The following is a 27,228-nucleotide window of genomic DNA, read 5'->3' as shown; positions in this document are numbered from 1 at the left end:
TTGATTAGGTGGTCTTTGGTTTTTCCCAGGCCTATTCTTGGCCAAATGAATGACAGATCAGAGCTGCTTTTTCTGTCATCTGACAAGACCCAAATATTTGCTTTGGAACTTGTTTCCTATTAAAATGTGTTACTGGCTCTGCTTTTATAATTGTTGCCCCGCACTTTCCCAAAAACCTTAGAATGGTATTTCCTGAAGCTTTCCTTATGTTCAATATATTGTTCTACCTCTTGAGTATCATTACTGCAACTCCTTTTGAAAGTGAAATCTTAATATTACAATTTGTATTCAAAACTTTGGACACAGTATTACCTACTAGAGAAAGATTTCTATGTAGGATAGTTCAGGCTTTTCTTCCATCACTTTTTTCATGTTAGGATCTTTGCCAGCAGAATAAAGATGGGTGGCTTGCGAGTTGATGTTTCCAAAAAAACCTCTTCAGTCACAATTTCTCCCTTTTGATCTTTGCTCTTTCATAGTTATGTTTCTGCTTAACATACATAAGCATGCATTTATTCTAGTTATATAGAACATTATAAACTAATATAAATATAAGCTCTACATATAATATCTAAATTTAGACACACACACACACACACACACACACACACACACACTCCACCTCCCATCCCAGATTTAATTCCAAGGTAAACTCATGGCATTGTGGAGATAGTTTAGTAGCTTTGAAGGGATCTTGGGAACAATTTAGTGTGAAAAAGGGATGATTTGACTGGATGAAGTGTTTGTGTGCTTAATTCATCAATAAAACCATTTATTTTAGTTTTAGTTTTGTGTATATCCCTTCTGTGTGTGTGTGTGTGTGTGTGTGTGTGTGTGTGTGTGTGTGTGTGTGTGTGTGTAAGTAAATGAGTGCAGGCACACAGTAATTTAGTAAATGTTTACTGTCCTCCGTCTCCTTTTCACTTTTACTAATACATATATAGTTTTATTCTGTTTAGGCTTACGGAAATATTATTACTACTGACCTTCAACAAAGGAGTGAAATTAAAAGGGGAACTTGCTAAAATTCCATAGATATTTCTTTCCTTTTCACAGTAGAAAATCAGTGGGCTAATGTTAAATTTGGGAATCAACTAATCTTAAATTTTTTTTAAAGAATCTTGTGATTCACTGGGAAGCAGGCAGGCATAAACTTCAACAATCTCTTGCTGTAAGGGAATTTCTAAATTTGTCTAATCCCAAGAATGATAGTTTTAGGAGAGTGTAAAATGCTGAAGCCCTCCAGCATGAGTGAGTGAAGGATTACGTAATTTAGCTTGAATATTGCCAATTTGTAGGAAATGATGTTCAAGTACATTTTAGCCTCTCAATAGAAATTCCTTTAGGCCTTATACTAACTTTCTACTCTGTAGCCAGGATACTATGTTATTATAGTCCTTCCAGATCACAAAGATCAGACACTGATGTATTCTTATTCTCTGTCTTTTTTCCCCCTCTTTTTTCTATTTCCATTTCAGGGAAGCAGAATCTTTCAAAGAACAAGGAAATGCGTACTATGCCAAGAAAGACTACAATGAAGCTTATAACTATTACACAAAAGCCATAGGTGAGAAAGACTGCATTTGGTTCCTATATCCCAAAATGGGAAAAAAAAAAAAAATAATGAAAATAGTGGTAAAAGTACATCTATAATGTAGCCATGACTTGCCTTGTGTATTGATCATGTTATATTGTGAGATCTTTGTAGTTGAGAATCCAGAAGAGACCAGTATCCAGGCAGATGGTTCCTTGATCTTGGTAAATGACAATGTGCTGTTATTGGGAGGGGAAGGGGTTGGAGAGTGGTCTTTTCCTAAATTCTTCTCTGTCAAATGTCCATTTATTTCTAGTCTTGGAAAATATTTTTTGGGAATACTGTCCCAGTTATTCATGTGTGGACTCTTAACAGCAGATTTTCAATCTGTTATTGGTTATATTGACATTTCTTATTCAGCATGTTGCTAAGACTCCTTCCCTCAGTTGTATATTCAGTGGATACAAATTCACTTTAATATTCACTTAAGCAGCATATAATTAGGAAGATAATACCGCTTTCCCCCCAAAAAAATTCATGTGCTCATGTTAAGTATCAAGAATTTTTAATTACCCACCTTATTTTTTGTATTGGTTGTGGCATGGACTCTTGACCATTAACATGGATGGACAAAAGATTTTATCCACATTGTGGTTTGGTTTGACAGGAAGCAAGAAATAATACTGAGTGGGGAAGCCTCCTGAGTTTCAGAAACAATGACCCATGCTATCCTTTGTTTTATATTCCATCCCCCACTTTTAGACATGTGCCCCAAAAATGCTAGCTATTATGGTAACCGAGCTGCCACATTGATGATGCTGGGGAGGTTCCGGGAAGCATTGGGAGATGCCCAGCAGTCAGTGAGGCTGGATGATTCTTTTGTCCGGGTATGTGATGGGTGTGATGGGGTCATTTGGGGAAGGCTGGGGTTCTTTGGGTTGAGGACATTTTGCCTTTGTCTTCTTTTTGTTGTTGTTTCACCTTCTGCATGCTTGATTTATATTCTGCCCCCTTCTCTTTTCCTCATTACCTCTTTTTTTTTTTTTTTTTTTTTTTTTTTCCTTCTTTTCTTTAGGGTCATCTACGAGAAGGCAAATGTCACCTTTCTCTAGGGAATGCTATGGCTGCCTGTCGCTGCTTCCAAAAAGCTCTAGAAGTGGATCACAGAAATACTCAAGCACAGCAGGAGGTAGTGTCTAACTCTAAATCAGTCAGAAGAGACCAAAAAATGTCAAATAGAAGGAGTCTTAAACTGGGTTACTGTATTTCTTTTCCTAGCTCTGAAGAATTGTATGATAGTTAATTTTTTTAGGCCTCAGTTTCCTCATAAATTGAGGGAATTGGCCTAGAGTACCAGTGGTCCAGTATTGAATAAAATTAAAAAGGGTTTTCTGAAAAAAGCAAAAGGATTTATATATAGGATTCCAAAAAGTTGGAAGTTACATTCTAAGATACAACTTAAAATCCAGTTCAGATTAGTAGAGACTGAAAGTTTCTCCCTAACAGTTTAGATACTTTTTAATTGAAGAGGATCTGGAAACTTTTAACTCATACTGTTATAAGCAATACCCCTTTGCCCTGGTACCCAAAAGCTTGCTTTTTCATTCCTAATATAAATTGAAATAAAGGATGGTATTTGATTCCTGATTATTTTGATAGACTCTCTTCCATACCTTCGTAAATATGAAGCTTCAAGGTGAGTTGCAAAAAAAGATCATGGTGGGTTTTTTTGGAGATGGAGTTTATTTTAGGCTTGTTTTGCTGTTATTTAGTTATGTGCCATCATAAAAACTTAGCTTTTCTGATTTTCTTTTAGTTCAAGAATGCCACTGCTGTCCTAGAATATGAGAAAATAGCTGAAATGGATTTTGAGAAACGGGACTATCGGAAGGTAAAATATAAGAGTATAAATATAAAATCTAGTCTTGCCTTGTCAGGGCAGTTGCCATTCATTAGTTTCTATTATTCATGCTGATTGAGAATAATAATGATGTAGACAACTCAGAAATCATTTTTATATGGCTTTGGATAAAACGTGTTAGTCTTTTTAAGTAGGTTTAATTTCCTAATTATATTTTCTTTAGTTTACTAATTAAGAGAGTTTATGTTATCTGAATGTATTCAGTCTACTAGTAGGGTCAAATGTCTTAAAAGTATAGAGGAAACCAAACTAGGCTTTTAAAATGTGCTTTAAATAATCTACATTTCATTTTTTTAAAAAAGTTGCTATCCAGAAATTGGGAGAGAATTCTTTTATACCTTAGACATATGGCCTATGACCTTTTATTTGGTCTTAGACCTTATTCACAGAAGCATGCTTCTTTCAATTCATGGAGCCCACCATATGTTCTTGCAATGAAATTAGCCGGAGGGAATGACAGTAATACCAGCTCTATTCTCAGTCTTGGAGTTCAGATTTCTAAGAAGACTGATGTGGACTAATTATCATTCATAGGATATAAGGTATTTCCAAGTTGGATGAAAAAATGTTACAAAGTGCTTATCTTAAAGAAATATCTGTTCCTCAGTTCCCCAAGCCTAAAGAACTGTGTTGATGTTTGTGTCAAGCCCAAAACATGACCGCTGGTATTGGCCCCATATGGCATTTGATACCAAGGGCAAATCTTTGGGGAGAAACCATCTTGTCATTGGGTATAGAGCTTAGGCAGCAATACACTAGAACCTCTTCTCTGCCTGTTGATTTAAAGAGCTACTGCCTCTCTTTGGTGTGATTCATCAGTTATCTGGGAGAGGATTCAACCTCCTCTTAGCGATGCTTTCTGACATTTGCTCCCTTCTCTAACAGTGCAGATACAAGAGCTTTGTCTCTGAAGGGAGTTTGCTTGGGTTTCTACTTGTTCTTGACCACCCTGGAGCCAGAATCCCCTGTTTGTGACATCCCAGCCCTCCCCAGTGTATCTCACGGTGATGTCACAAATGAGGAATTATGATCCTGACTGGGGGAACAGATGACCTTGAAAGAAACAAAGATCTTCTTTGCCTGCAGCTGTCTCTGGTCATGGGGGGTGGGAAGAGAAATGCAGAGCCTCTGACTGACACTCCCTACTCATCAGTGGAAGCAGAATTATTTCCTACTTCAGGTCCTCTAGACTTCTCCAGAAGGTATTAATTAGCATGGCTGCTGACTGAAAATTAAGCCTTCATTTTTCCTTCATTTTGCTATATTCTTTTCCCATTTAAGGAAAAAAATAAATTACATCATGACTCCTTGTATGACCAAAAGTCTGAAAGGTGAACTTTGTCCTCAGGGTGGTAATTTATGGTCCTGAATTTTAAAATGTGTTATTTGTATCTTATTGATTAACCTTGCTGAGCATAGCAGCATCCTTAATTATCAACTTCTTCTAAACAGGGAAGACTGAAGTTGATGCTGGCTTCCTGTTTTCTGTGTTTTAGAACTTAAGCTTTGTATAGTATCTATGGTGTCCCATATTTAAAGGGAGCCAGTTTTCTTTTCTCAATTTCTTCTTTTATGACAATTATGCTAGGAGAAAAATTTTTTACCAAGTAAATCTCTTTAAATGTGAGCATTCTAAAGATCGTTACCTCCCAAAAGACTTAATGTAACCTTGACCTGGAAAGATAAAAGTAGAAAGAAAATGTTTCTAATAAAGAAAAGAAATATCGTTATATCCCTTTATAACAATGATACTGGGAAACAAGATTGATGGCTATGTTATCTAGCCCTAGTTTCTGTCCTGAGTTCCAAGGCCTGCAACTATCCACCACCTGTTACACTAGATACCCCACTATTATCTCAAACTCAGGATGTCTAGAACAGAACTTGGTGTCTTTCCCTCCAAACTTCCCTTTCTTTTTAACTTCCCCTTTTTGTTTCCAGTCACCGAACTTTGCAACGTTGGCATTTGCGTCAAGCCCAAAACATAACCACTGGTATTGGCCCAATATGGCATTTGATACCAAGGGCATGTCTTTGGGGGGAAATCTTTTTATCCTTAACCCTTCACAGTTTATTTCAACAGCATTCTAATTGATTGCCCAGCTTTCAGTCTCTCTGTTTGAGTTATCCTTCACAGTTGTCAGAGAGAAATTCCTAAGGCACTGGTATTACAGGTCATTAACTTCCTTAAGAGACTTTTAGTGACGTCCTCTTACCAAATAAAAACTTCCTCTCTTGGGTATTTAAAGTCCATCACAACCTGAATAGCCCATTTTTTTTCAGATTTATCTCATATGATTATTCCCTTTGTCTTCTGTGGGCCAGTTAGACCAACTGACTTTCTTATTCATGACATTCTGTCTCCCAACTTTGCCTTTGCTCAGGTTGGAAAGCACTCATTCAATCAGCCAGCAGGTTGGGGGGTGTAAAGGGGGCCTTTACTGAGTATTTATTATGTGTCTCTCTCTCTTCCACATAATTTCATATTTCTATAACTGTGTACATGTTGTTTCCCCTAGATGATTACAAATTCCTTGAGGACAAGGACTAGCTGATTTTTGTCTTTGTATTATCAGAACCTAGCACAGTGCCTGGTATATATTAGGTACTTATAAAATATGAAGTTTCATTTTATTACATGTGGTTGCATTTTGGAAATGTGATCTCATATATAGTTTGTCTAAATCCATATAAAAATGAACTATGATTTGGTTGTTGTTTATGTATCCTGAAGTAGAATTGAAAGTGTCCACTCAGGGTGGAATCCCTTTGGAATTGTTGGGAAGGGAATACAGCTTCAGTAAGGTAAACATGGCACCCGCAGATGGTAAATATAAATTCCATGCCATATTTGGATGGGAATAAGTTGTTTAATTATCTAGTATCCTACCTTCCCAGTTCCATTGTTTTTTCATATGCATAGAGTAATGTTTCTATTTATAGAATTTAATTCCCCCCTCCCCCCCAATATATAGACTTTATGCTTTCTTTTCCCTTTTGGCTTTTAACCAATTAACTAATATCTTTGATCAAGCTAAAATGAAAGGCCTGAGAAGCCTGAAATGAAGGACTTCATCTCCCTTCTTCCTCATTACAGGTTGTGTTTTGCATGGATCGAGCCTTGGAATTTGCACCGGCTTGTCATCGCTTCAAAATCCTAAAAGCAGAGTGTTTAGCATTATTGGGTCGCTATCCAGAAGCACAGTCTGTAGCCAGGTATAACACCAAGTAGATTTCACTGTAGAATACTATGGGTTGCCTTGAATACTTGGCTCCTGGAAATGACTTAGCATGTTGGGCAATATGGTTCTTGTCTGGCTGGGGACACTAATCAGTACTGAATTGGGTTGGGGTGGGGGCGTTATTGATGCTTAAGGGCAGAAGTCAATCAGTATTTGAATGCTTATCAGGTGTAAGAGGGCCAAGGGATATATTTATGTGTGTTATGTATGTATGTAAGAGATTGAATGAAATTGGGATATAAAGAATGACTGGCTCCTGCCCTCAATGTAACATTGTGTGTGCGAGCATGCGTGTGTGTGTGTGTGTGTGTGTGTGTGCGCGCGTGCGTGTGTGTGTGCGTGTGCGTGAGAGAGGGAGAGAGAAAGAGAGAGAGAGAGAGAGAGACTGTTTCTTAAATGCATTGACTAAAAAATGAGTTCAGTTGTGCATCAGATTGGAGACTGGGGTAGAGGGTAGAGTTACTTTGGAGATTTTTTTAGTAATAATTCTAGGAAGTCCTACTAAAGCAACTGTCTATGCTCTCAAATATTTTCAGTGCTGAATGGAGTTCATTGAAAAAGATTGTTGGCTATAAATGTCTAGTTTTAATAGAGGTTCTAGCTGAAATCTTGATGCAGACGTAGGTCACTTTAAATGAATCTGAATTTGCCTCTTTTTGGCCATTACAGTGACATTTTACGGATGGATTCCACCAATGCAGATGCATTGTACGTTCGGGGCCTGTGTCTTTATTATGAAGACTGTATCGAGAAAGCAGTTCAATTTTTTGTGCAGGCCCTCAGGATGGCCCCAGACCACGAAAAGGCTTGTCTTGCCTGCAGAGTAAGTCTAGGGCATGTAGCTCAGAGTGGGAAAGGTAGCTTCTCTGTTTGATATCAAAATAGTCAGAGTGGGAGGCATTTGGATTAAGAAGACAGTGATTTGAACATAAGGGGAGTGTATCAGTCATTTACCCTTTCTGGTAAGGGATTTGGTCTTTTGGTTCTAACAATTAAGGCACTTTTTGACTTTCCCAAAAACAATTTTAAAAAATTTACTGTCCCTACAGCATATAAGTGATTCTTTCCTGAACTAAAAAGTTACTTGAGTTCATTGTGAGGACTGGACATCCAAGGGTGGAAAAAGAACCTTCCTGCTTAATGGGGCCAAGAAGGAACATGGAAGATAATTGAAATCTACACTTTGTCCCAAAGCTTCATTTTAGTCTTCTTTTCTTCATTGTGGAAAAAGTAGTCAAATAGATGAATATGAATTTTTTTCTATCTCCAAAACTCATGTAGAAAGTACTAGTGAAAAATGAAATGACTTAAAGAAGAGAAATGATTGAGGAATCAAAAAGAAAGATTGGGGGACTTGAAACAAACTTAATCCTTTTTAAAATTCAACAAAACGTATTAAACCACTATATCTAAGATACTATACTAGGTAGGTCCTGGATATGAAATGAATCAAGATGAAAAAAAGATAGTCCCTGACTTCAAAGATCTTGTCATCTAATCTTGGATATGTGGATGAAGTTACAGGCCTAACAATCAGTCAAGTGTGAGGCAATATAGAATGTGTTGGGAGATAGAAAATACAGGAAAAGTGCTAAGAGAATTTGGTATTCCTTTCATCTGGTGATAGGTAGGATGTTTCATGGAGGAAACAACAAAAGAATTTGGATGAAATAAGGAAAGGATTCAATAAAAGGGGGGGAGAAGAATCCATTTTGAACATGGGGGATGTCAGAAAGCTGGAAGATCCTACGAGATTCATCTTGTCTGTAACATAGAATTTTCCAATAGAAATGATAGACAGCTTTGTATACAAAAAGCAGGAGATGTCCTGTAGTGTAGTGCATTTCAGTTAATCCTGCCCCCACAGATCCAAATGACTCATCCCCTGTTTCTACCCTCAGAATGCCAAAGCACTCAAAGCAAAAAAAGAGGACGGCAACAAAGCATTTAAAGATGGAAACTATAAACTAGCATATGAACTGTACACAGAGGCCCTGGGGATCGATCCTAACAATATAAAGACAAACGCCAAACTCTACTGTAATCGGGGGACAGTTAACGCCAAGGTAAGCACTTAACTTAGGTAGTGGGGTTGTAAAGACCTGCCAGGGGTTGAGTGCTCCTTTGAGGAATATGGGGAGTGTCTCCCTGTCTGCCCACATGAAGTAGAGTAAGCTGCCTTGGAGAAGGTACTTCTGGGTTTGTTGGGGGATTTCTGTGGTCTTCAGAAGTTTTGCTTTGCTTTCCCACTTGAGTAGGTGGGAGAAGATTTTGGAAAAATAACTTAAGTCTTTCAGACAGAGCCATCTCCCAGTTGGTCCATCTTACTCTGAGCATCTAGCAAAGAATAGTTGAAGGTTTTTTTAAAAATAAATAAATAAATAACACATAGCTGTTTTTGTATGTATCCATGAGAGATACCATCTGTGATAGTGGAAAGAGTTCAGAAAGCTGAGCTCAGTCCTTAGCTGGCTGTATAGCCATGGGCTCCTTGAGCTTTCTGAATCTCAAACTCGTCTGTACAATGATTTTGATGCTAATTCTTGCACTATTGACTTCGCAGAATTATTGGCAAGAAACTGCTTTGTAAATCTTCAAGTGTTATCAGAAATGTGAAAAGTATTTGCTCTCTTTTCAAAATACTATTTGAAGAAATTGGAGCTTCAGGTGTTCTTAACTTTGCATATCACATACCACTGTTCTAAGGTGTTTTTACAGTGGAATGTATAGCAGCCATGCTCTTTGTGCCATAGGAAGCAAACAAGAAAATAGAGTCCTTTTCATCTGGGAACTTGCACTCTCCAAGAACACATGCTTCTGGACCTGTGTTCCCCTAGAAGAGTAGGGGTAATTCTTGGGATTTTTTTCTTACCCAGACACTAGTGCTGCTATAGCAGAATCCAGTCATAAAATAGGAGAAATAGGGTCATACAAGTTTTTCAGGAGTGGGTCATATGTTCTGTTTGATTACATAATGAATTATTTTTGACTAATTAATTAACCCAAACCTAGTAGCCTGATCTCTGACATAGGAATAGAGGTGCCCTACTAGTCTCCTAGTTCAGAAGTACTAGCTTATTAGAGGTGAAAGATAAATTGAATTCACAAATTCTAGACAGGTTATACCCTAGGGTCAGACCTGGGTCTATGGGCCTTATGTCGGACTTTTAGGACCTGGTCCTTAGTAATTCTTGGTCCCCAGGCTAATCCTGGGAAAAGAGGGAAAATGTTCTCTTGGTTTTTCTAAGCACTGAAAGCAGATGTGATGATGAGAGGCCGAGTGAATCTCTGACATCATGCTTGGCCCCAACTGACCCAAGAAAGTGAGATGTGACTGCTGTCTTTTTCCTGAAGCTTAGGAAACTAGATGATGCAATAGAAGACTGTACAAACGCCGTGAAGTTGGATGACACATACATCAAAGCCTACCTGAGAAGAGCACAATGGTGAGTGAAGAGCCCTATTCCTGGTGGGGAACTACCAGCAGCCCCTCCTACAAGTTGCATTTGTAGTTTGGGTTGTTATTTTAAAATCTTTATAATATATGTTGGTTTTACATCACCTTCATTGTTGAATGTATGCTTCCTCATCTTACCCCAGCAAGGTGTTCTTTAGAAAAAAAGAGGAGGAAAATAAAGCTTTAAATTTTCTAACCAAGACACTACAAAGAGGGGTTGTAAGGGAGGTGGGGGGAGGGTGTGAATTCTCATTTCTTTTTGGGGGGACCAAGCTTGGTTATGAATCTTCAGTTTCAAGACATTTGAATTTTAGATGATCAGTTTGACTTCATTAAGGATATGCGGCTCCTTCTGTGCCAATAGATGAGATTGTCTTTCAGTGGAGGAGATTGCACAAGCTCCTGGAGTTTCCTGTGCCACTTGACTCAAGTCACCCATACTGCCATCATCCCCAGCCTTCAGCAGAAACCTTTCTCATACATGAATGAACAAATTGTGGTCATACTTTTAGAGCTCCTTTGCTCTAATATTACAATCCAGATGACTTCAGCATCATTATCCACTCTCTACTCCAGTTTTGAAGGAGCTGTCCTTTCTCCTTATAAATGCCCAGTACAGTAGAGAGTTAGTTGTTCCCTTGACTTCATCCCTTCCATGAATTTTCTCCCTTGATCATCCCCTCTCTCCCTAATTTTCAATCTTTCCTTATTGGTTGTTTCCTACTGCTTATAAACATGTATAGGCCTTCCACATACTCAAGAAATCTTCTTTTGACCCTACCATTCCATCATCCTATATCCTACTTTTTATCATAGGCAAATTCTTAGAAAAAAAACCTAGCTGCTGTCATTGTTCCTGCTTTCACATCTCCTAATAACTCATTTCCCTTATAGTCTGGTTTCCAAACTCTTTACTCAGCTGAATCTGTTCTCTCCAAAGTTATCAATGATATATTGATTTCTCTATTCAGAACCTCTTTTCCGAGGATTTTCATGCCATTTCTCTATCCTGGTTCTTCTGCCTGTTTGCTTGTTTCTCAGGCTCCTTTGCTTGATCAGCATCCTACCCTCCCTGTGTATAAGTGCTTGTGAAACTCTATTTTAGGGCACCTTTCCCCATGCTACTTAGCTTTCATGGAGTCAGCGATCAGTTTTATACAAATGACTTATGTTTACATGTTCATCTTTAGTCTTTTGAACACCATTCCTGCATCCCCAACTGCCTTGTGGACATCTTCAATTGGATGACCCAAAGGGTATATCAAACTAATATCCCAAGATGTATTCATCCAAAAATTACCTTCTGAGGGCCTCAGCAGCCTTCCAGGCACTCAAGTTCACAGGCTTGGAGTCATCCTTCACACTTCATTTCCTTGTCATTCTAAATTTAGTCATTTTGCCACGTCTTTCACAGTATCTTTCATGACTCTCTGTGACATAGTCACTACAGCATAGTTCAGACTCTCATCACCCCTTGATTGAATAATTTCAGTAACGTGATTGAACTCCCTCTGTCCACTCCCTTTTCTTGCAGGTAGGTGCCACACAGCACAGATGTGATCATTTCATTTCCCTGCACTTAAAGCTTCTAGAGTTTTCTGTTCCTTCTAAGATAAAAGATTCATTTCTCTGACTTTTAAAACCCTTTATAATCTAGCTCTACCTTTCTGGGCTTATTGCACATTACTCCCTTTTATGCATTCTGTGGTCTAACCAAACTAGCCTTCTTATTCCCTGTACATAACATTTCTTCTCTCTTCTTTTCCTTTGCATAGGCTGTCCCCCATGCCTGGAATGCATTCCTTCACCTCCACTGCATACAATCCCCGGCTTCCTTCAAAGGTCAGCTCAAGTGACACCTCCTACAACAAGCTCATCCCTTAATTGCTAGTACACTCCCCCTGGAAATAACTTTATTTACTGTGCATATATTGTACCTATACATGTGTCCCTACTTCATCCCCAATATAGTGTAACCTCATTGAGAGCAGGAGCTGGTTTATTCTTATCTTCATATTTCTACTGTGTTGCTTATTGCCTAGCATATGGTAGAGGCTTTGTAAGTATTTGTTTAATGTAAAAAATGAAGTCATTAGCTTCAAAATATTCTCATAGTAATTCTCCCTTTTGTTGCATCTAAAACAATTTCCTTTGGAGATCTTCCTTTGTATTTTCCTTCTCTTCTCTCTGCCTTGATGATTTTGAGGCAGCTAGGGGGCACAGTGGATGGAGCATGAGGCCTAATACAGGAAGATCCCGAGTTTGAATCTAGCCTCAGACATTTAGGAGCTATCTGATCCTAAGCAAGTCACTTAACTTTTATTTGTCAGTTTCATACACTGTAAAATGGGGATTATAGACCTACCCATCAGGGTGGTTGTTAGAATTAAATGAGATGATATTTTTTAAGTGCTTAGCACAGTGTCTGGTATATAGTAGTTGCTTAATAAATCCTTTTCCCTCTCCTTCCTTCCATCCATCTTTCCCCCTCTTTTCTTTCTCTTCCCTTCCTCCATCCCTCTCCTTCTTCTTCCCAGAAACTGGAGATAAATGAAAGCTTTGCTGATATCTAGCTTGTCTTGGATGAGAAAAAGTAGCATTTTTATTTCAGAGGTCATGAAGTTTACCTCTGAACTTAATGGCTTATTTTCTCAAGTCAGTAAAAGGACAGAATTCTAAGGTCTTGGAAATCTATCTTGTTCATTCCCATCCCCTTGTAGACAGTATCACTTCCAATTCTCTTAGATGGAACCTCTGATTTTTAAATATTCCAGAGGAAGGCATTTCTACACACCAATCAGTCACCTGATTGTGTCTATTCTGGTGTAACTGGTGCAGAGCCAAGGAGGAAGGGGAGTGGTGGCAATGACTCCTCACAAGCACAGGGATCTTTTTCTTTTCTAGCAAGAGGAAAAGGACAATATTTATTGATATATAGCTCCTTATAAATATATGTATATGTCATGATTCTTAAATTGTTTGATTCATGGAATTCTTTATTGAGGTATAAGACCTTGTGGTTTACCAGTCGTTAATCATGATGCTACTACTACCACCACCCCCTACATACTCATTGGAATTATTGAGAATATCAGTGATTTTAATGAGGGAAACCTTTGTTTAGCTATTCAATGAATAGGCATTTAGTAAGCATTTACTATGTATCAGGCACTCTTTTTTAAGACCTTCCATAACAAAGTCAAAAACGAAACAGTTCTTACCTTCAAGGAGCTTATGTTCTATCAGAGAAAACATGTCCATATATAAAATAGGTCTTACGTAATTAGAACAAGGAGAAGGGTGTACCTCTGGAATGGAAAAATTATAATAGCTTGGGAAAATCCTGAAAAGGGTTCATGTAGAAAGTGATACTTGAGCTGATTATTAAACGATACTAGAAATTCGAACAAGCAGAGGTGAAAAAGAGAACATGGGAATAGGAAATAGAGTCCTCACTATGAATAACAGTTAGAAGGCCAGTTTGACTGGACCACAGAATGCTGAACAGACGGATCTGTTGATTTTATTTTGAATTCAATTCCCCAAGCATGATCATGTCAACAGATAACCATCCCAAGGATTGTTGAGGCCAGTCAGATCACATTTTTAACACCTTTTTATATATATCAATTAAAGGCATTCTTAAAGACATTGCTTTTGCCACAAATAATTGTCTTTGAGTTAGGAACAAAATCATCTTATTCTCTCATAGCTTTGCCTTTTAGATTCATCCAAATAAACAGAAATTAACCTTGACACAGTTGTCTAAAGTAATCTTTTTTTATTTTTTGGCCTAGAGATCTGTTTGTTGTTCCTTACAGGAAGACTCTGTGATGTACTGTATCAGTATTATCTCCCAGGCTTGGAGAGACTTTGGATCTTCATGCTTGCTTGCTACCTGCCCTGTTTACAGAACTTAATTTCGTTTATAATCTCCATATGTAATTCTGCCCCTGGTTGGTCTCAACTCAGGAGTTGTCTTCAGAGTTGTTACCCTATAAACTTGACTACTAGTTTCTTAGAGGTATCTAAAATTCTGGTCTTTTTTTGCCAATTAAATTAGTAATACCTTTTCCATACTTATTTTGTTTTTGGGACAGTTTGAATCTTCATTAAGTTAAGACTTAAAATGATAATTGTATTCTGAACTGAATCACAGTAGGAGCAGTGTCCTGTTGCAGGATCATTTTAGTTGTATTTCTTAGTCTCAGTTGATAGGTGCTATATTTTCCCTGATCATCAGTGATGCCTTTTAGTGCCAGCAATCTTATTGGGTCCTGAAAGATCCCATTCACTTTTTTCTTTCTTTCACAAGTGCCTTTGAGATAGGAAGAGGACCTTAGCTGACACCATTCCTCCATTCTCCATTCTCAGACTTGAGAAAGTCTGAATTCTCCTCATAGCCCATATTCTCTATTTGTGTATCTGCACATTTGTCTTTCAGGGTTGACTTGCCCAATAGGAACAGTTGCCAGCTACTGAGTAGGCCTGTTGAATTTATCTTTCTATTTACTCACTGGCTTTAATTTTGTTTAACAATAAAGATGTTTAACCCCTTGAGATCAGGACCTTCAAGCCTCCTGGGCAATGTCTGGCTCTTTAAAACTTGAGCCAAACCTAGAAAAACCAAACAGAAGGGCCTGGAGGATTGTTTGAGACATCTCTCTCTCTCTCTCTCTCTCTCTCACAAAACAGGAGCATTTGTGCTGCTACTCCTAGGTTAGCCCTTGTAGCTGCCTCTTTGGAGGCACTATGCCTCCAGTAAAGGAGCTTCCCTTCCTTTCCCTTCCCCAGGAACAGGCATCTCCTTGCTTGTGGGTCTTGGCCTGGGGAGCCCAGGTGCCATGAGACCTGTCTGACTTGTGCTCCAGGAGAATGGCAGGTAAATCTGTCCCTGGGGAATGGATTTTGGGTTTTTATTTTATAATATAAAACCTCTTATCTAAGTGGATACCCTAGACGCATCAGGTTTTTTCCCCCAAGTTTTCCTGCCAGTGATAGCTGGTGTTGAATGTGCATACTGCCTTATGTCTACTGCACTGTAGTGACCTCTGTTTCCTCCTCAGTTACATGGATACAGAACAATATGAGGAAGCAGTACGGGACTATGAAAAAGTATATCAGACAGAGAAAACAAAAGGTAAAGCAAGGTGGTTGCTTGGGGAGAGGGGAACAGTTGTGTGTTGTGTATTGTTATCTAGACAAAGTTGAAGCTTGGCCTGAAATTCAGGGTGAATGATGGGGATGATGTGGGCGCCAACCTGGGATCATGCTGAGAGTGTTAGATTGGGAGGCAGGACAATCTGTATCCTAATCCTGGCTCCACTCCAACGTGGAAGTTGCTTTATCTCTCTGGGCCTCGGCTTCTGTGTGTACACAATGGAAAAGATAGTGTCTACCCTTCTTTCCCTAAGGATGACATATGGATAGAAATAATAGATATGAATGTACTCTGAGCTCTTTGGAAGAAAATTTCATGAAAGCCTTGACATAGTTGACAGGATTCTACAGATATGAACCAGAATTGGGATTATCCAATGGTTCTGCTTGTCTCCTCCTAGAACACAAGCAGCTCCTGAAAAATGCACAGCTGGAACTAAAGAAGAGTAAAAGGAAAGATTACTACAAAATCCTAGGAGTGGACAAGAATGCATCCGAGGATGAAATCAAAAAAGCCTACAGGAAGAGGGCTTTAATGCACCATCCAGGTAGGAAGAGTAAAGGGCCAGACAGGTGCCTAGGTGGAGCCAAAGGAAGGCGATTCTCCTGTGACTTTTATATGACCATTATTTGTTGTTTTTTAAATTTGGTCAAACCTCAGATTATAAAATTGGGTGTATTTTCTCAAGCCTTATTCCAATAAGGCTCTTATTTCTCCTCCCTCCTGGTCCTCACATTAGATCGACACAGTGGAGCCAGTGCGGAAGTCCAAAAGGAGGAAGAGAAGAAGTTCAAAGAAGTTGGGGAAGCCTTCACTATCCTCTCCGATCCCAAGAAAAAGACTCGCTATGACAGTGGGCAAGACCTGGATGAGGAGGGCATGAACATGGGCGGTAAGTCTGTTGTGAGCGTCAAGCACATTGCCAGGGAATCAAACAAGAGATCTGAGTTGGGTTAAAGTGGTGTGTGTGTGTGTGTGTGTGTGTGTGTGTGTGTGTGTGTGTGTGTGTGTGTGTGTGTGTGTGTAAGAGAGAGAGACAGACAGAGAGAAGAGAGAGGGAGGGGAGGGAAAGGGAGAGGGAGAGAGGAGAGAGAAGATGTGCATAGGCACCCACACACAAAGTGAGCCTAACTTAACAGGAAAGCAAAAGGAATCAGAGGAAGCAGTTCTTAGAGTTCATAGTGAGATGAAGCATATGGGGAAGGCCTTGAGTATAAAGCAGCATCAGTGAGGTAGTCATTTTTGGAGGAGAGAAGCAGAGGCAAGAAGAAATCTTCTCTGGGGAAATGGGTGGATGGCATTTTAGCATTCTGTATCTGTCTTCAGTGTATTATGGAGAGAGATGATACTGGGAGACATCATGGAGGATTGTTAAGCTCTTTTGATTCCTTGCTTTTCTATTTTTTCAATATAATTTTCTCTATCCTTCCAGATTTTGATGCCAACAACATCTTCAAGGCATTCTTCGGCGGTCCAGGGGGTTTCAGCTTTGAAGGTAAGCTTGTGGCTGCTGCAACTGGGGCCAGCAGGGAGTAGGGAACAGATTTAAGTAACTGTAATAACTCCCACGTTGTTCGTGGGTTTGATGTCAGTGGGTGGGGCAAAGCCACCTCTTTCCTGGCAGACATTGTTCCCTTTGTAGCTAAGAGGCCAATTTCAGGTCTTAGAACTGCTAGAACCTCCTCTGCCCAGTGCCAGGAGGACTTTTCTGAGAACACTCTGGGAAAGCAGCTCTTCCCAGGATCCACAGGACTTGGTGGGAGTGGCTGTCCCAGATGTTAACACCTCTTCAGAGCTGTAGGGGCACTCACCCAAGTCACTCGGGGGACTGTGCCCTAGCTGAGGAGCTGAGCTGAACTCCAGCCAGAGAACTAACCAAGCAATGTTCCTTTTCCCTTCCAGCATCAGGTCCAGGGAATTTCTTTTTCCAGTTTGGCTAAAAGAAGGGGGAATAAAACCAACCAACTCAGAACCCAGAGAATGCAGATGTGCTCGTTTTAATTTTGAATACGGACATAATTAGACTCCTCCCTTCATCATGTCTCCTTGTACTTAGAGCAGTTTCATTTTCTCAGTTGGATACCTCTGTGTCTGTGAGTGGGGGTGGAGGAAGGGGAACCAGCGCTGAAGATGGGGGTGGGGTAGGGAAAAGGGTGGGAGGAGGGGAGGAAGCTTGTGAATTTTGTTTTACTGTTTAACTTTATTAAAAAATTAAAAAACACATGAGAAGAATAAAATGATTTGACCCTTTCTGGTCCCTCAAGCTGGCAGCTGCATTGTCTGTTGTTGCAAAGTCGGGAACCAGAACTGATCCCTGTCCCTACCCAGTAGCTCTTCTCCTGACCGCTAGGTAGGGACAGTGGGCTGCTCCTGGATTCCCCATTAATCTCATGGTGGCCTGTAAGTGAATCAATCTCAATGACAGTTGTTTTGCTCTGTGAACATGTTGGCTTCATCTTCCAGGCTATACATGTGCTTAAGCGGGTCTCTAGGTGTAGCTGGGCTAGTTGTGGAGGGTATAGCCTCTCTTGGTCCTAGTTGATGCAGCACTTTGGCAAAGTAGAAAGAACATTAGCTCTGAAGTCCGAGAACTTGGGTTCAAGTCCCATCTCTGACACTCCCTGTGTGACTTTACCTTCCTGAACATGTTTTCTTCTCTGTAAAATGAGAGGGTTAGACTAGAGAACCCTTCTAGACCCTCTAGAGAGGGTGCCTTCTAGTGCTACATCTAAGATTCTATGATCCATCCGTAGAGCAGATAGCGGTGCTATGTGCATCTGCATTATAGTAAAAAAAAAAAAAAAAAAAAAAAAAAAAAGTTAAAAAGCCTGAGTGACTTGAGTAGGCTCGGTTGGCCTCTGGTGCCAACGAAGGGATTGACACAAAGATTTCTAGTGATTTCCAGAGGTCCTTGTTTCCCATTCGTGTCCCTCCTTACAAGGTCAGAGAGAACATTATCAGGAGCAGGCAGATCTTTTAGGGCCGGCCACTTGTTTCTCAATACCATCAGCTGCCACCTCTGATTCAGCCTGGAAAGAGATCTGGTGGGTTTGACTATCTGAGTTAGTTTTTCCAGCCATTGGGATTCTCCTGTGGAATGTCTGAGATGGTGTCAGTCTACTCAGAACTTGAGAGGCTTCTTTAGGACTAGAGTTTTGTAATTTGTAGCCCTGGGAAGAGGTGATTATCATTAACTAGAAATCATTTTGGAAGATTGTGTCTCAGTCATCCACCTGTAAGCCATACTGAGAAATGGCTTAGGGCTTCTGTGACGCTATCTTGTATTTTTGTCTTCCTGTAGCTACTTTGACCTTCACCCACCCCTGACAGACTGGGGATAGGGAAGGTCTAGATACCAAGGAAGTGAGGACCCAGAGAATAAAAGCTCATTGGGTGGCTTTCAGGCCCTTGTTTTGTGAGGTTTGTGAATATCCTGAGTCTTCATTTTCTTGTGTCGGAGGTGGTGGTAACTAGTGTAGTCAATGAAGGATTTCTAAGGGAAATGGAAATGTGATCTTGAGTAGCAGGCTCTCTGGAAGGCTTGGGCCAGGGTCCCTCAGAAGTCTAGATAGGCAAGGCAAGTAAAGGGTGGTCCATCTCTCTTGACTGGACCAGTTCACTCTTGCGCTTGCTCTTATGAAAGCAGGCACTGTTCAGTTGCCCGGCTTCCTTGCAGCTGTGACCGGCCAGCCCAGAGACAGGACGGATGGCCCCACAGACTAGGGGACAAAGCCAGCCCTGATCAAGTCCTAGTGGGCAGACAGCTGCCGAGTCCCTCACTATGGAAGAGGGGGCAAGAAAGACAAAATGGCACACGATTGAGATTATTGATATTTATTTCATTAACAGTCATAGTTTGGGGGATGGGGCAAAACCAGGATGTTTAACTCAAATCCCAAGCATTTGTGTTGAGAAAGAACATAATAAGTAAAGTCCCCTATCGCACAGGAGCCAGACCAGAGTCAAAGAATGATACCAAGAAGGTTATATGAGAGAGGAAATAGAAGTATGCAAAGCAGTGTTAAAATCCCCTTACTGAAAGGAAGGCAGATGAAAGGCGGCCTTTACCAGCCTATTGGCAGGGGAGCCTGATTAGAAGGCAAGCCTTAGCCTTCCCCATGAATATACAGCAGTACTGGGCAGGCTTCCCAACCCCTTTGGGCCTGAATTTCCCCATCCATAAGGGAGAGTTCATTGCTAGAATAAGATGAATCTCTGCCTAGGGCCCCTCCCTCCTATAAGGGGCAATTGTATCATAAGGGGGGGAAGCAACTATTTACTGTTGTGTACTTGTCAGTATACAGTATTGTCAGAATACAATCCTCCTAGGGTTCCCCTATTTCCCCCTTATCAAGTTTCATCATAGAGGAAGTTTTCTACTCTCCTCTTCCCCATCCCACCCCCTCAGAAAAATGCTAGAGGGGAATGGGAGAATGAAGAACTAGGCTGAAAGGAAGAGAAGAGTAAACACTTCCAGAATCTCCCAGCCAGTTCTAACAATTAACAAAGGTGTGGGAGGGAGGAGAGGGAAATGGTTCTCCTTACCCATCTAAACACATCTCTTACGGAAGTGCTGTATGCCTTCCCTGCAGAGCATATGGAGGGTAGTATAGCCCCTAGGACTAAAAACCAAAGGGTGCTGCTGCTGGAGACTGGGTGAGTAATGTGGGGGAGGGGAGTACAAGGTCCTGATTGCTAGGACTTTGGTCCAGTCTCCCATATGTTCCTTCTGACTTAGAGCATAAGGTGTTAAGTTGGAAGGGGATAGTTATTTTACAAGGTTTTAAGAGTTACAGGTGAGTTGATGATATAAAAAAATCAAGTGGAAGTCAGTGTCTCCTACTCACCCCCACATAAGAGGTCAGGGTGAATAGTTTAAAAGGGCAGCCCATTGTCTAGATGATGGTGCAAGGTGACAAGGCCCCCCCCTTTCGGCTGCTGTGTGTGGGCACAGTGTGGCCTTTCCCGTAGTATCCTGTGAAGATGGCCCTAAATTCTAACTTTTTGGCTAAACGCAGCATCCACTGCCCATTGCCCAAGGAGTAGAGCTTGCCCCGACTCAGCTCGCTCACCTCCTCTCCTTGACTGCCCCCCTTCTCTTGCCGAAGCATCTCCAGCAGGTCGATGCCAGTCTGCACAGGCTCGATCCCCGCTGCACAGCCCAGGGTAATGTGGGCCCGGCTGCCTCGGGGCAGGTTATCAGTAGGTGTCAACTTGTCCACATCTGCTGGCCACAGCGGCAGCTCCTGCTCCCCCAGCTCCACCCGGGCGCCCATTGTCTTAGGAGTCACAAACAGCGCAGAAACAGTCAGGGTGAAGGCCTTAGAGTATGATTTCTTTACCACCTGAGGTAAGGGGAAGACAAGAACAGGTGGTGAGAGAGTGGGTCACTCGCCCTCTCAGGGCACAGGAAAGGGAGAAAAAAGGGTAGAAAGTAGGCGTTAAGGCAGCCCAGGAGCCTGTTAGGAGAAAAGTGGAAGCTGAATGGAGATTGAGAATAAACTGGTGAGAAACTTCCCATGTCATGCCTGGGGTTTAGGAGCAGGGCAGGATTGGCGCAAGTGCTACAGGTATTGCATTGGTGAGGCAGAAACTAGAGTGTATGTAAGGGATACTAAATCAGTTGGCATTTACCATGGATTCTGATGCTTCTAAATATCCATGAAATAGAGGAAAGATATTCTTAGTGGCCCAAGATTCTATTAGTAGATTTAGTTTTTAGCAGGGCAAGTCTCTTCTGTATAGTCTTAATCTGGCCAATTTCCTTGGATGCAAATATGCCCCAAACTGGAATACAAAAGAGGTAGATTTTTTTTTTTTTTTAATATAGCCTTTTTGTTTTCTCTTGGACCCATTGCTTAACTTCCTTTCAGCCTTGGGTTAGGAGTTGTCTCTGAACTTTAGGGAAAGCCCTTTGTCCTCCCCTGACCCTGTCCCAGCCAACTCCCCAGTTAGCCCCAGCACTCACATCCTGCTGGGCATATTCATTTGCCCCATCCGCCTTCCCATAGTCACAGAACTTGGTGGTACAGTGCAGCACACCAGGAGGCCTCTTCACAAAGTAGGAAGCCAAGGCTATCTTCTCCTTGGGTTCATCCCCAGACACAACTATGGGGAGAGGGAGGAAGGAATGCATCAGGTGTTTAAGGCCCTGGCTTACAGGCAATACCCCATCTTGATTAGATTTTAAAGGGGAAAGGAAACAAGGGAAGTGTGATTTGTTCATTTTCTAATTTCTGGGGACCAAACTTTATTGCTATTCTTTTTTGAGCCACCCTATCTTAAGCATTCAGTAAAATGATATTTGATATCTATCCCTAAATTAAGTGCCTCTAACCCTTTTAAAGGGCACCAGTATTGAATATTTCAATCTTTCCCAAAAATTTGGATATGTAGAAAGAAAAAGAAAAAAAAAACTGTCTATAATTTGGTCTCTCTACCAAAGAATTAAAATTGTCATTAGTGAGGGAGTGTAGAGTTGTGGTTCTACAGTGGGAGTTTGGATGGCTCAAGTCCAAATCCCATCTTATTTATTAGGATTGGGACCCTAGGCAAGCCTCAGTTTCATCATCTGTAAAAAGGAGAATTTTTATAGCCCCTATTTCAATGCTATATGAATGGTAGTCTGGGGGTATGTAGTATAGACTAGTATGTACCTGGGCCTCCAGGCTATTGTTGCTTTTCCTTGCTCAAGTGCACAAACTCTAGGAAATAGATTAGGTACTTATATCAGTTCTCACAAAGGTAGAAACAGTTCAGTAACCACTTAGTAAATGGTTTTTTTCATTCATTTGAAATTATGAGTATTGGTTGTAATACAGAGCTTGTATTTGGTGGTGGGGGGAGGGAGGTGTCTTTTCTCTTGAGATTAGTTGTTCCTTAAGCTCAATGTAGATCTGGCAACTCCTTCCCACACCTTGGATTCCTCAATCATTCTGGACAACTTCTTGGCATATTTCTCATTCCCAAGGCCCCTAGCTCTTAGTTCAAAGGCTTAGCCTAGATTCAGATACTCTTATTATAGACTAAATCAGATGTGGGTATTTGGGAACAGAGGAAGAGGAAGCAATGAAAGGTTTTTGCAAGGGACCCTAAGTTTTGGTAGAAACTTAAGGACGGGGATCAAATCCTGCCCCTTATTATCTGATATGGTATGGGCAAGTCAGTTCCTCTCACTGGACCTGTTTTTTCATTTATAAAATTGGGGGCCGGGGCGGGGGGGAGTAGTTAGGCTTAAGTTACCTCTCCATTCCCTTCCAGCTCTAATTCTATGATTTTGTGTTTGGACCACCTAGGTTCATCATTTTCCCCAAAATAACCCTGGCTGTCTTGGGGAATTGGGGACTCTGTCTAAAGACATAACTGTTTTCTCTAAAGAGAGATTCCCCTCTGTGAGAGTGACCCCTTCATGGTCTTGGCTCCCTCTCATTGATTCCTCCTCTACATCTCAGGAGGAGAATCATTGTTTCCCTTGTGTAGCCTCAGAAAGCAAGCTCAGCAGTGACAATACCCCAGCAGGGGCCACCCACCAAGTCAGAGGTAAGGAGATACTCAATCTCTGCACTTTGCTGCTCTCCTTTCTTCTCTCCCAGTGATCTCCCAACCCTAGAAGAGTGACTGCTCCAAGAGTTTTTGGTTCTCAGTTCGCCAAATCAGCCATGGGATGGATAATCCCAATTTGTTTCTTAGCGTAGGAGTTATATTTAGATGTTAATTTTGTCTGACTTTGGCTCACAGAGTTCTTTTGAGAAGAATCAAACTTTGGTAGATGAGTGACAAAGCCCTAAACAGCTGAAAGAGAAGTGGTCACTGAGAGCAAAGAACTCTTGTCAGAGCCAGTATGTGGGAGTCCTTCTGGATACCTCCTCCTGGGCCTGCCTCTGCCCAAAGCCTCAGGGTGCTCATTTGCAACAAGGACCTGAACCAGATGGTCTCTAATGTCCCCAACAGCGCTGTGATTCTGTATCAGTAGTCACAGCAGCTAAGGGCCACAAAGCGCTTAGCTGTGTCAGGCACTGGCACATATCTCTGAATCCACACGACCCTTGGAAGGTTGGTGCTATTATTATCCAAATATTTCAGGTGAGGAAACTGAGGCAAACAGGCTTAAGTGACTTGCTGGATCACACAGCTAGTAAGTGTCTGAGGCCGGATTTGAAGTCAGGGAAAGGAGTCTTCCTGACTCAGATCCAATACCATCTACTGCATCCATCTCTTAGCTGCCTCTCAAAAGCAGATGTCTGAGGCCAGAGTCTACCCCGGGTCTTCCTGATTCCAGGCCTAGTCCAGGCCTCTGTCTGTGGCACCTCCCAGCTGCCCTCACGTTCCCTCAGAGTTTGGTCACTTTCCAGGATGCCAAGAACCCCAAAGCAGACAATGTAAGGGCAGCTCAGCTAGGGGCCGGGTTGAGGACGGAGGGAGACTGCCCTGGGATCCTATCTGTCAGCTTTGCTGAGGGGCTGGAGGGGTCCTAAGCTTCCCTACCATCCCACCCTCACCCCTCACCCCGTGCCCTCGCCTACATACAGTGCTTCATCTCCTTCTTGAAGGCCTTGTGGCTGCTCAGCTCATCCAGGAAGGCCTGGCCAGCCTTCCGCAGGTTCTCGGAGCCCTTCTTGCTCAGGAACCACCCAAAGTAGAGAGGCAGAAAGTCCTTCTCCACGCTAGGTTTCAGCTTCTTCAGATCCTCAACAGAGAGCTGCCATTGGTTCTTCTCCTTAAGCACAATGCAGTCCAGTCGCCATGATGTCTTAGGCTCCACCAGCACCACCAGGTACTGGTACTGGTCAGCAAGGTCGAAGATCTTCTCTAGGCGGTCCCGCTCATGGTGGGTGTCATCCAGGACTAGGATGCTGATGTCGCGGCGGCAGCACATGTTGAGGTCCTCATCGAGCTGCTTGTACTCCTCGGGGAAGGCAGCCTGGGAGCCCGGCGTGATCTTGTAGGTGTCGGCGGACACCATCTTGCTGCCGTCCCGATAGCGGTCCACAATGGCCCGGGCCAGCGTGGACTTCCCGCTGCCAGGCAGCCCGCGCAGGACGAAGAGTGTCTTGCATCCGCGAAGTGTGTTCACGGTCTCCTCGTCAGTCAGGAACGGGAACTGTAGCTCAGGCTTGTCCTTGGCAGCCGAGGATGACATCTTGCGGAAGAAAATCTTAGGCAAGAAGGTGTGACTTTTCCGAGAGAAGCCTCTGTTCTGCAGGAGCAGGGCAAAGCGAAGGGGAGAAGCGGGGGTCAGTCCTGGCAGAGCCCAGAGCTGATGACATCACCGATTACAAGTCCCATCAGCCACCAGAGTGTTACCATCTGGTGATCACAACTGCCCTCTCAGCAGCAATGACGCCCCCCCACCCAGGGGATCTATGCTTGGGGCTGTAACCAGATCCCCAAAGGTCCCAGAATTCCTAAATCATATTCCTTCCCCCTTCAGTGCATTCTAGCAATCACTTCTTCCCCTACACTTCAGTTGCTAGCTGATCTCAAAGGTCCTTTTTAGCTCTCTGTGTATATGTGTGTGAGTATATGTATAATAGTTTAAAACATTAATTTTTATAAGATTTTGAGTTTTAAAATGTTTTTTTCCTCCCTTACCTTCACTGAAGTCCAGCAATCTGATATATAGCCTTATCTTTCTTGGCTGATTATACATTCCTCTCCCCTTCCCATACGCCTGCCAAGCCAAAATGGCCAGCCTGTTGCACCTCATACATAGGGATTTGTCTTCCACCTCTCTGCTTTTGCTCGGGCTGTGCCCCATCTCTGGAATGTTCTCCCTTCTAACTTCCAAAAGCTCTTGGGAACCTCTGGTTCCTTTCAACCCTCCACTTACAGGCCATCTCGGGGCCATTTCTCCTCCCCCTCCCCCCCAGTTAATGCTGCCCACATCCCAACCATAAAATACTATTAAAACAATTATATCTGAACATATGTCATCCTCCTAGTGGACTAACCTCCCTGAGGGTAGAGACTCACTTCAGTCTCTGTATCCCCAGTGGCTCACAGCGTTTGTGGCACACAGAAAGCGCTTAATAAATGCTTGTCTGATTTTATACATATAGGTGGTTTTTTTGGTAAGAGCAGCGAGGACTAAGATCCAAGCGTCCTTGGGACTCGTGGGTGCTCTCCCGCTGAGGGGCTAGCTCGGGTCCAACCAGCTCTCCCCGCGGTTCCCTTTGGGCGGACATCACAGGGAAATCTTCCAGCTCAAGCTTTTGGGTTTTCGTTTTACTTTGGAAGTTCAATTCTGTAAACTTTTGTGGAACACTTAATTATGTATTTACATTATCTGCCTTCAAAAGAGCTTACCACACCTCGGGGAAAGTAAAGCACAGACAACTGGCATACCAGGGAGGATGGTGCTATGCAATGGAGCACTCCGCAAAGGGCTATGAGAAATCTGGGAAGGGAGAGGTCACCATCACCTGGGGAGATCAGAGAAATCCTCTTGGAGGAGCTGGCGCTGAGTCAGGACCCAGGGAAGGGACTTGGGGCGGGGAGAGGGCATCTGCCTGCCGATCCTCCTCCCTACCGGCGGGATGTCCGTGTCCCCCTAACTGTGCCCGAGTCTGGGGTTGTAGGAGGGGCTTAGCTGGAATGATGGCGGGAGAGAGGGAGAAGGAAGATTTTTCCGGAAATGATTTATGTAAAAAAAAAAAACTTTTAAGTTACCCATTCCGTTCAATTCAAGAATTCACCTTTGCGTTTCTCAGGTTCTTTGTGGCAAAACCACAGGGGGAGAAGCATTTGTAAAAGCCCCCGGAACAATCATTCAGAAGATAATGCTCTCTTGTCTGGAGTGGGAGGGGGCACAATGGCCCCACAGAGGAGCTGGAGGGGAGGGGGGAGTTGCTCGGACAATTGGCACCATTCACCACCACCGCGGTGGCCGCCCCCTCCTCCCTGCCCTCTTCCCCGTGCTCCGGGCGCCAGCCTGGGACGGCTGGCACAGGGCAGCCGGGGGTCTGCGCCTAGCCCGGCACTTGCATCTCGCCGTGAGGTTCGCACCTGTGGGGTTCTGGTTTTCTCCAGATGCTAAACGGTAAGAGAAACCCGGGCGAACCCCAGCTGCTCCTCCCCCTCCCCCCCAGCCAGAGGCCAAGGTGCGGCGGTGCAAGGCCGGCCCCACCCAGGGACTCAACCCCAAGCGCAGAGTGGGGGTCCCGCACAGGCCCCTCGTCCTGGGCAGAGCGCCCCCCTCCCTGCCCACCTCTGGGAAGCAGCCTGGCCCGAGCACAGCTGGGACTCGGACCTCGTCTGCCCGATCGCAGCCGCCCCGCACCTCGCCCTGACCCGGGCTGGTACGAGCTCGTGCCCAAGCCCAACTCGGCGCCTCGCGGACGCCGCCTCTGCGGAGGGCGCGCTACTTTAACACTTCAATAAGGCGGGAATCGCAGGGTCCCTGTACCCATTTGACAGATGGGAAAACCGGTTCTGAGAACTCTAGAGTCCCGCAAGTTTCCAGCACTTCTTCCCCAGACTTCGGGAGAGAATTATCCATCCCAGGCAAGGAAAAAGGGGGAGAGGACGCTGTGCCGGGGTGGGGGCAGCGTGTGCCCCATTGCCCCTTCCCTCCCCCCCGGCTCGAAAACCACAGGTTCTCCTCCATCCGCCTGCTTCTCGGTGTGCACCCGGATCCCGCCCCCGCCCCAGCTCCAGAGCCCCGCCGCACTCACCATGATGAGGGGGACGCAGCTCGCCTCTATCCGCGGCCCCCCAGTCCCGGGCGCTTTACATAGTCCAGGGGAAGAAGGCGGAGCCATGTGGCCTTAGGCCACGCAAACCCGCCAGGCCCCTCGCGCGCCTGCGCACAGGCCGCCTCCGCCTACCCGCCCAGAATCGAAACAGGCACCGCCCACTCTGGCCCGCACGTGCGCGCGGGCGGCCGGCCTCTGGTCACCTGCGGGCCCCCGGCTG

General features: G+C 43.2%; 2 protein-coding genes across 6 annotated transcripts in view; one reads left to right on the top strand and one right to left on the bottom strand.

Moving 5' to 3' along the window:
* Positions 1 to 17,552, top strand: part of DNAJC7 (DnaJ heat shock protein family (Hsp40) member C7) — a 30,838-nt gene extending 13,286 nt beyond the window's left edge. For 2 of the 3 annotated variants that reach the window (XM_074261551.1, XM_074261552.1), the window contains exons 2-14: positions 1,479 to 1,567; positions 2,297 to 2,421; positions 2,610 to 2,723; positions 3,351 to 3,425; positions 6,553 to 6,671; positions 7,367 to 7,520; positions 8,599 to 8,763; positions 10,052 to 10,143; positions 15,221 to 15,294; positions 15,716 to 15,862; positions 16,055 to 16,207; positions 16,748 to 16,810; positions 17,218 to 17,552. In XM_074261551.1, the coding sequence (XP_074117652.1) occupies positions 1,479 to 1,567; positions 2,297 to 2,421; positions 2,610 to 2,723; positions 3,351 to 3,425; positions 6,553 to 6,671; positions 7,367 to 7,520; positions 8,599 to 8,763; positions 10,052 to 10,143; positions 15,221 to 15,294; positions 15,716 to 15,862; positions 16,055 to 16,207; positions 16,748 to 16,810; positions 17,218 to 17,255 (1,408 nt within the window). In that variant the 3' untranslated portion in view covers positions 17,256 to 17,552. Of the gene's footprint in view, positions 1 to 1,478; positions 1,568 to 2,296; positions 2,422 to 2,609; positions 2,724 to 3,350; positions 3,426 to 6,552; positions 6,672 to 7,366; positions 7,521 to 8,598; positions 8,764 to 10,051; positions 10,144 to 14,948; positions 15,295 to 15,715; positions 15,863 to 16,054; positions 16,208 to 16,747; positions 16,811 to 17,217 lie in introns of those variants that run through there. The other variant, XM_074261553.1, reaches the window with a different exon arrangement.
* A 1,581-nt stretch (positions 17,553 to 19,133) lies between these two features.
* Positions 19,134 to 27,127, bottom strand: CNP (2'',3''-cyclic nucleotide 3'' phosphodiesterase). Of its 3 annotated transcripts, none has more exons than XM_074261545.1 (5): positions 26,988 to 27,103; positions 25,660 to 25,736; positions 23,842 to 24,511; positions 21,284 to 21,423; positions 19,134 to 20,660 (listed from the first exon to the last, which is right to left on the bottom strand). In XM_074261545.1, exons 3-5 carry the CDS (start codon positions 24,452 to 24,454, stop codon positions 20,211 to 20,213), a joined length of 1,203 nt encoding a protein of 400 aa, XP_074117646.1. In that variant the 5' UTR covers positions 24,455 to 24,511; positions 25,660 to 25,736; positions 26,988 to 27,103; the 3' UTR covers positions 19,134 to 20,210. The 3 variants fall into 3 exon arrangements, with proteins under 3 accessions (XP_074117646.1, XP_074117647.1, XP_074117645.1); XM_074261546.1 differs by lacking the exon at positions 25,660 to 25,736 and adding an exon at positions 25,737 to 25,903 and having other exon boundaries at positions 26,988 to 27,021; XM_074261544.1 differs by lacking the exon at positions 25,660 to 25,736 and having other exon boundaries at positions 26,988 to 27,127.
* Between the last annotated feature and the right edge of the window lie 101 nt (positions 27,128 to 27,228).

The sequence above is a fragment of the Sminthopsis crassicaudata genome, chromosome 4, assembly GCF_048593235.1.
Source record: "Sminthopsis crassicaudata isolate SCR6 chromosome 4, ASM4859323v1, whole genome shotgun sequence".
NCBI lineage: Eukaryota > Metazoa > Chordata > Mammalia > Dasyuromorphia > Dasyuridae > Sminthopsis > Sminthopsis crassicaudata.
This window is presented reverse-complemented; position numbering and strand designations above follow the sequence as displayed.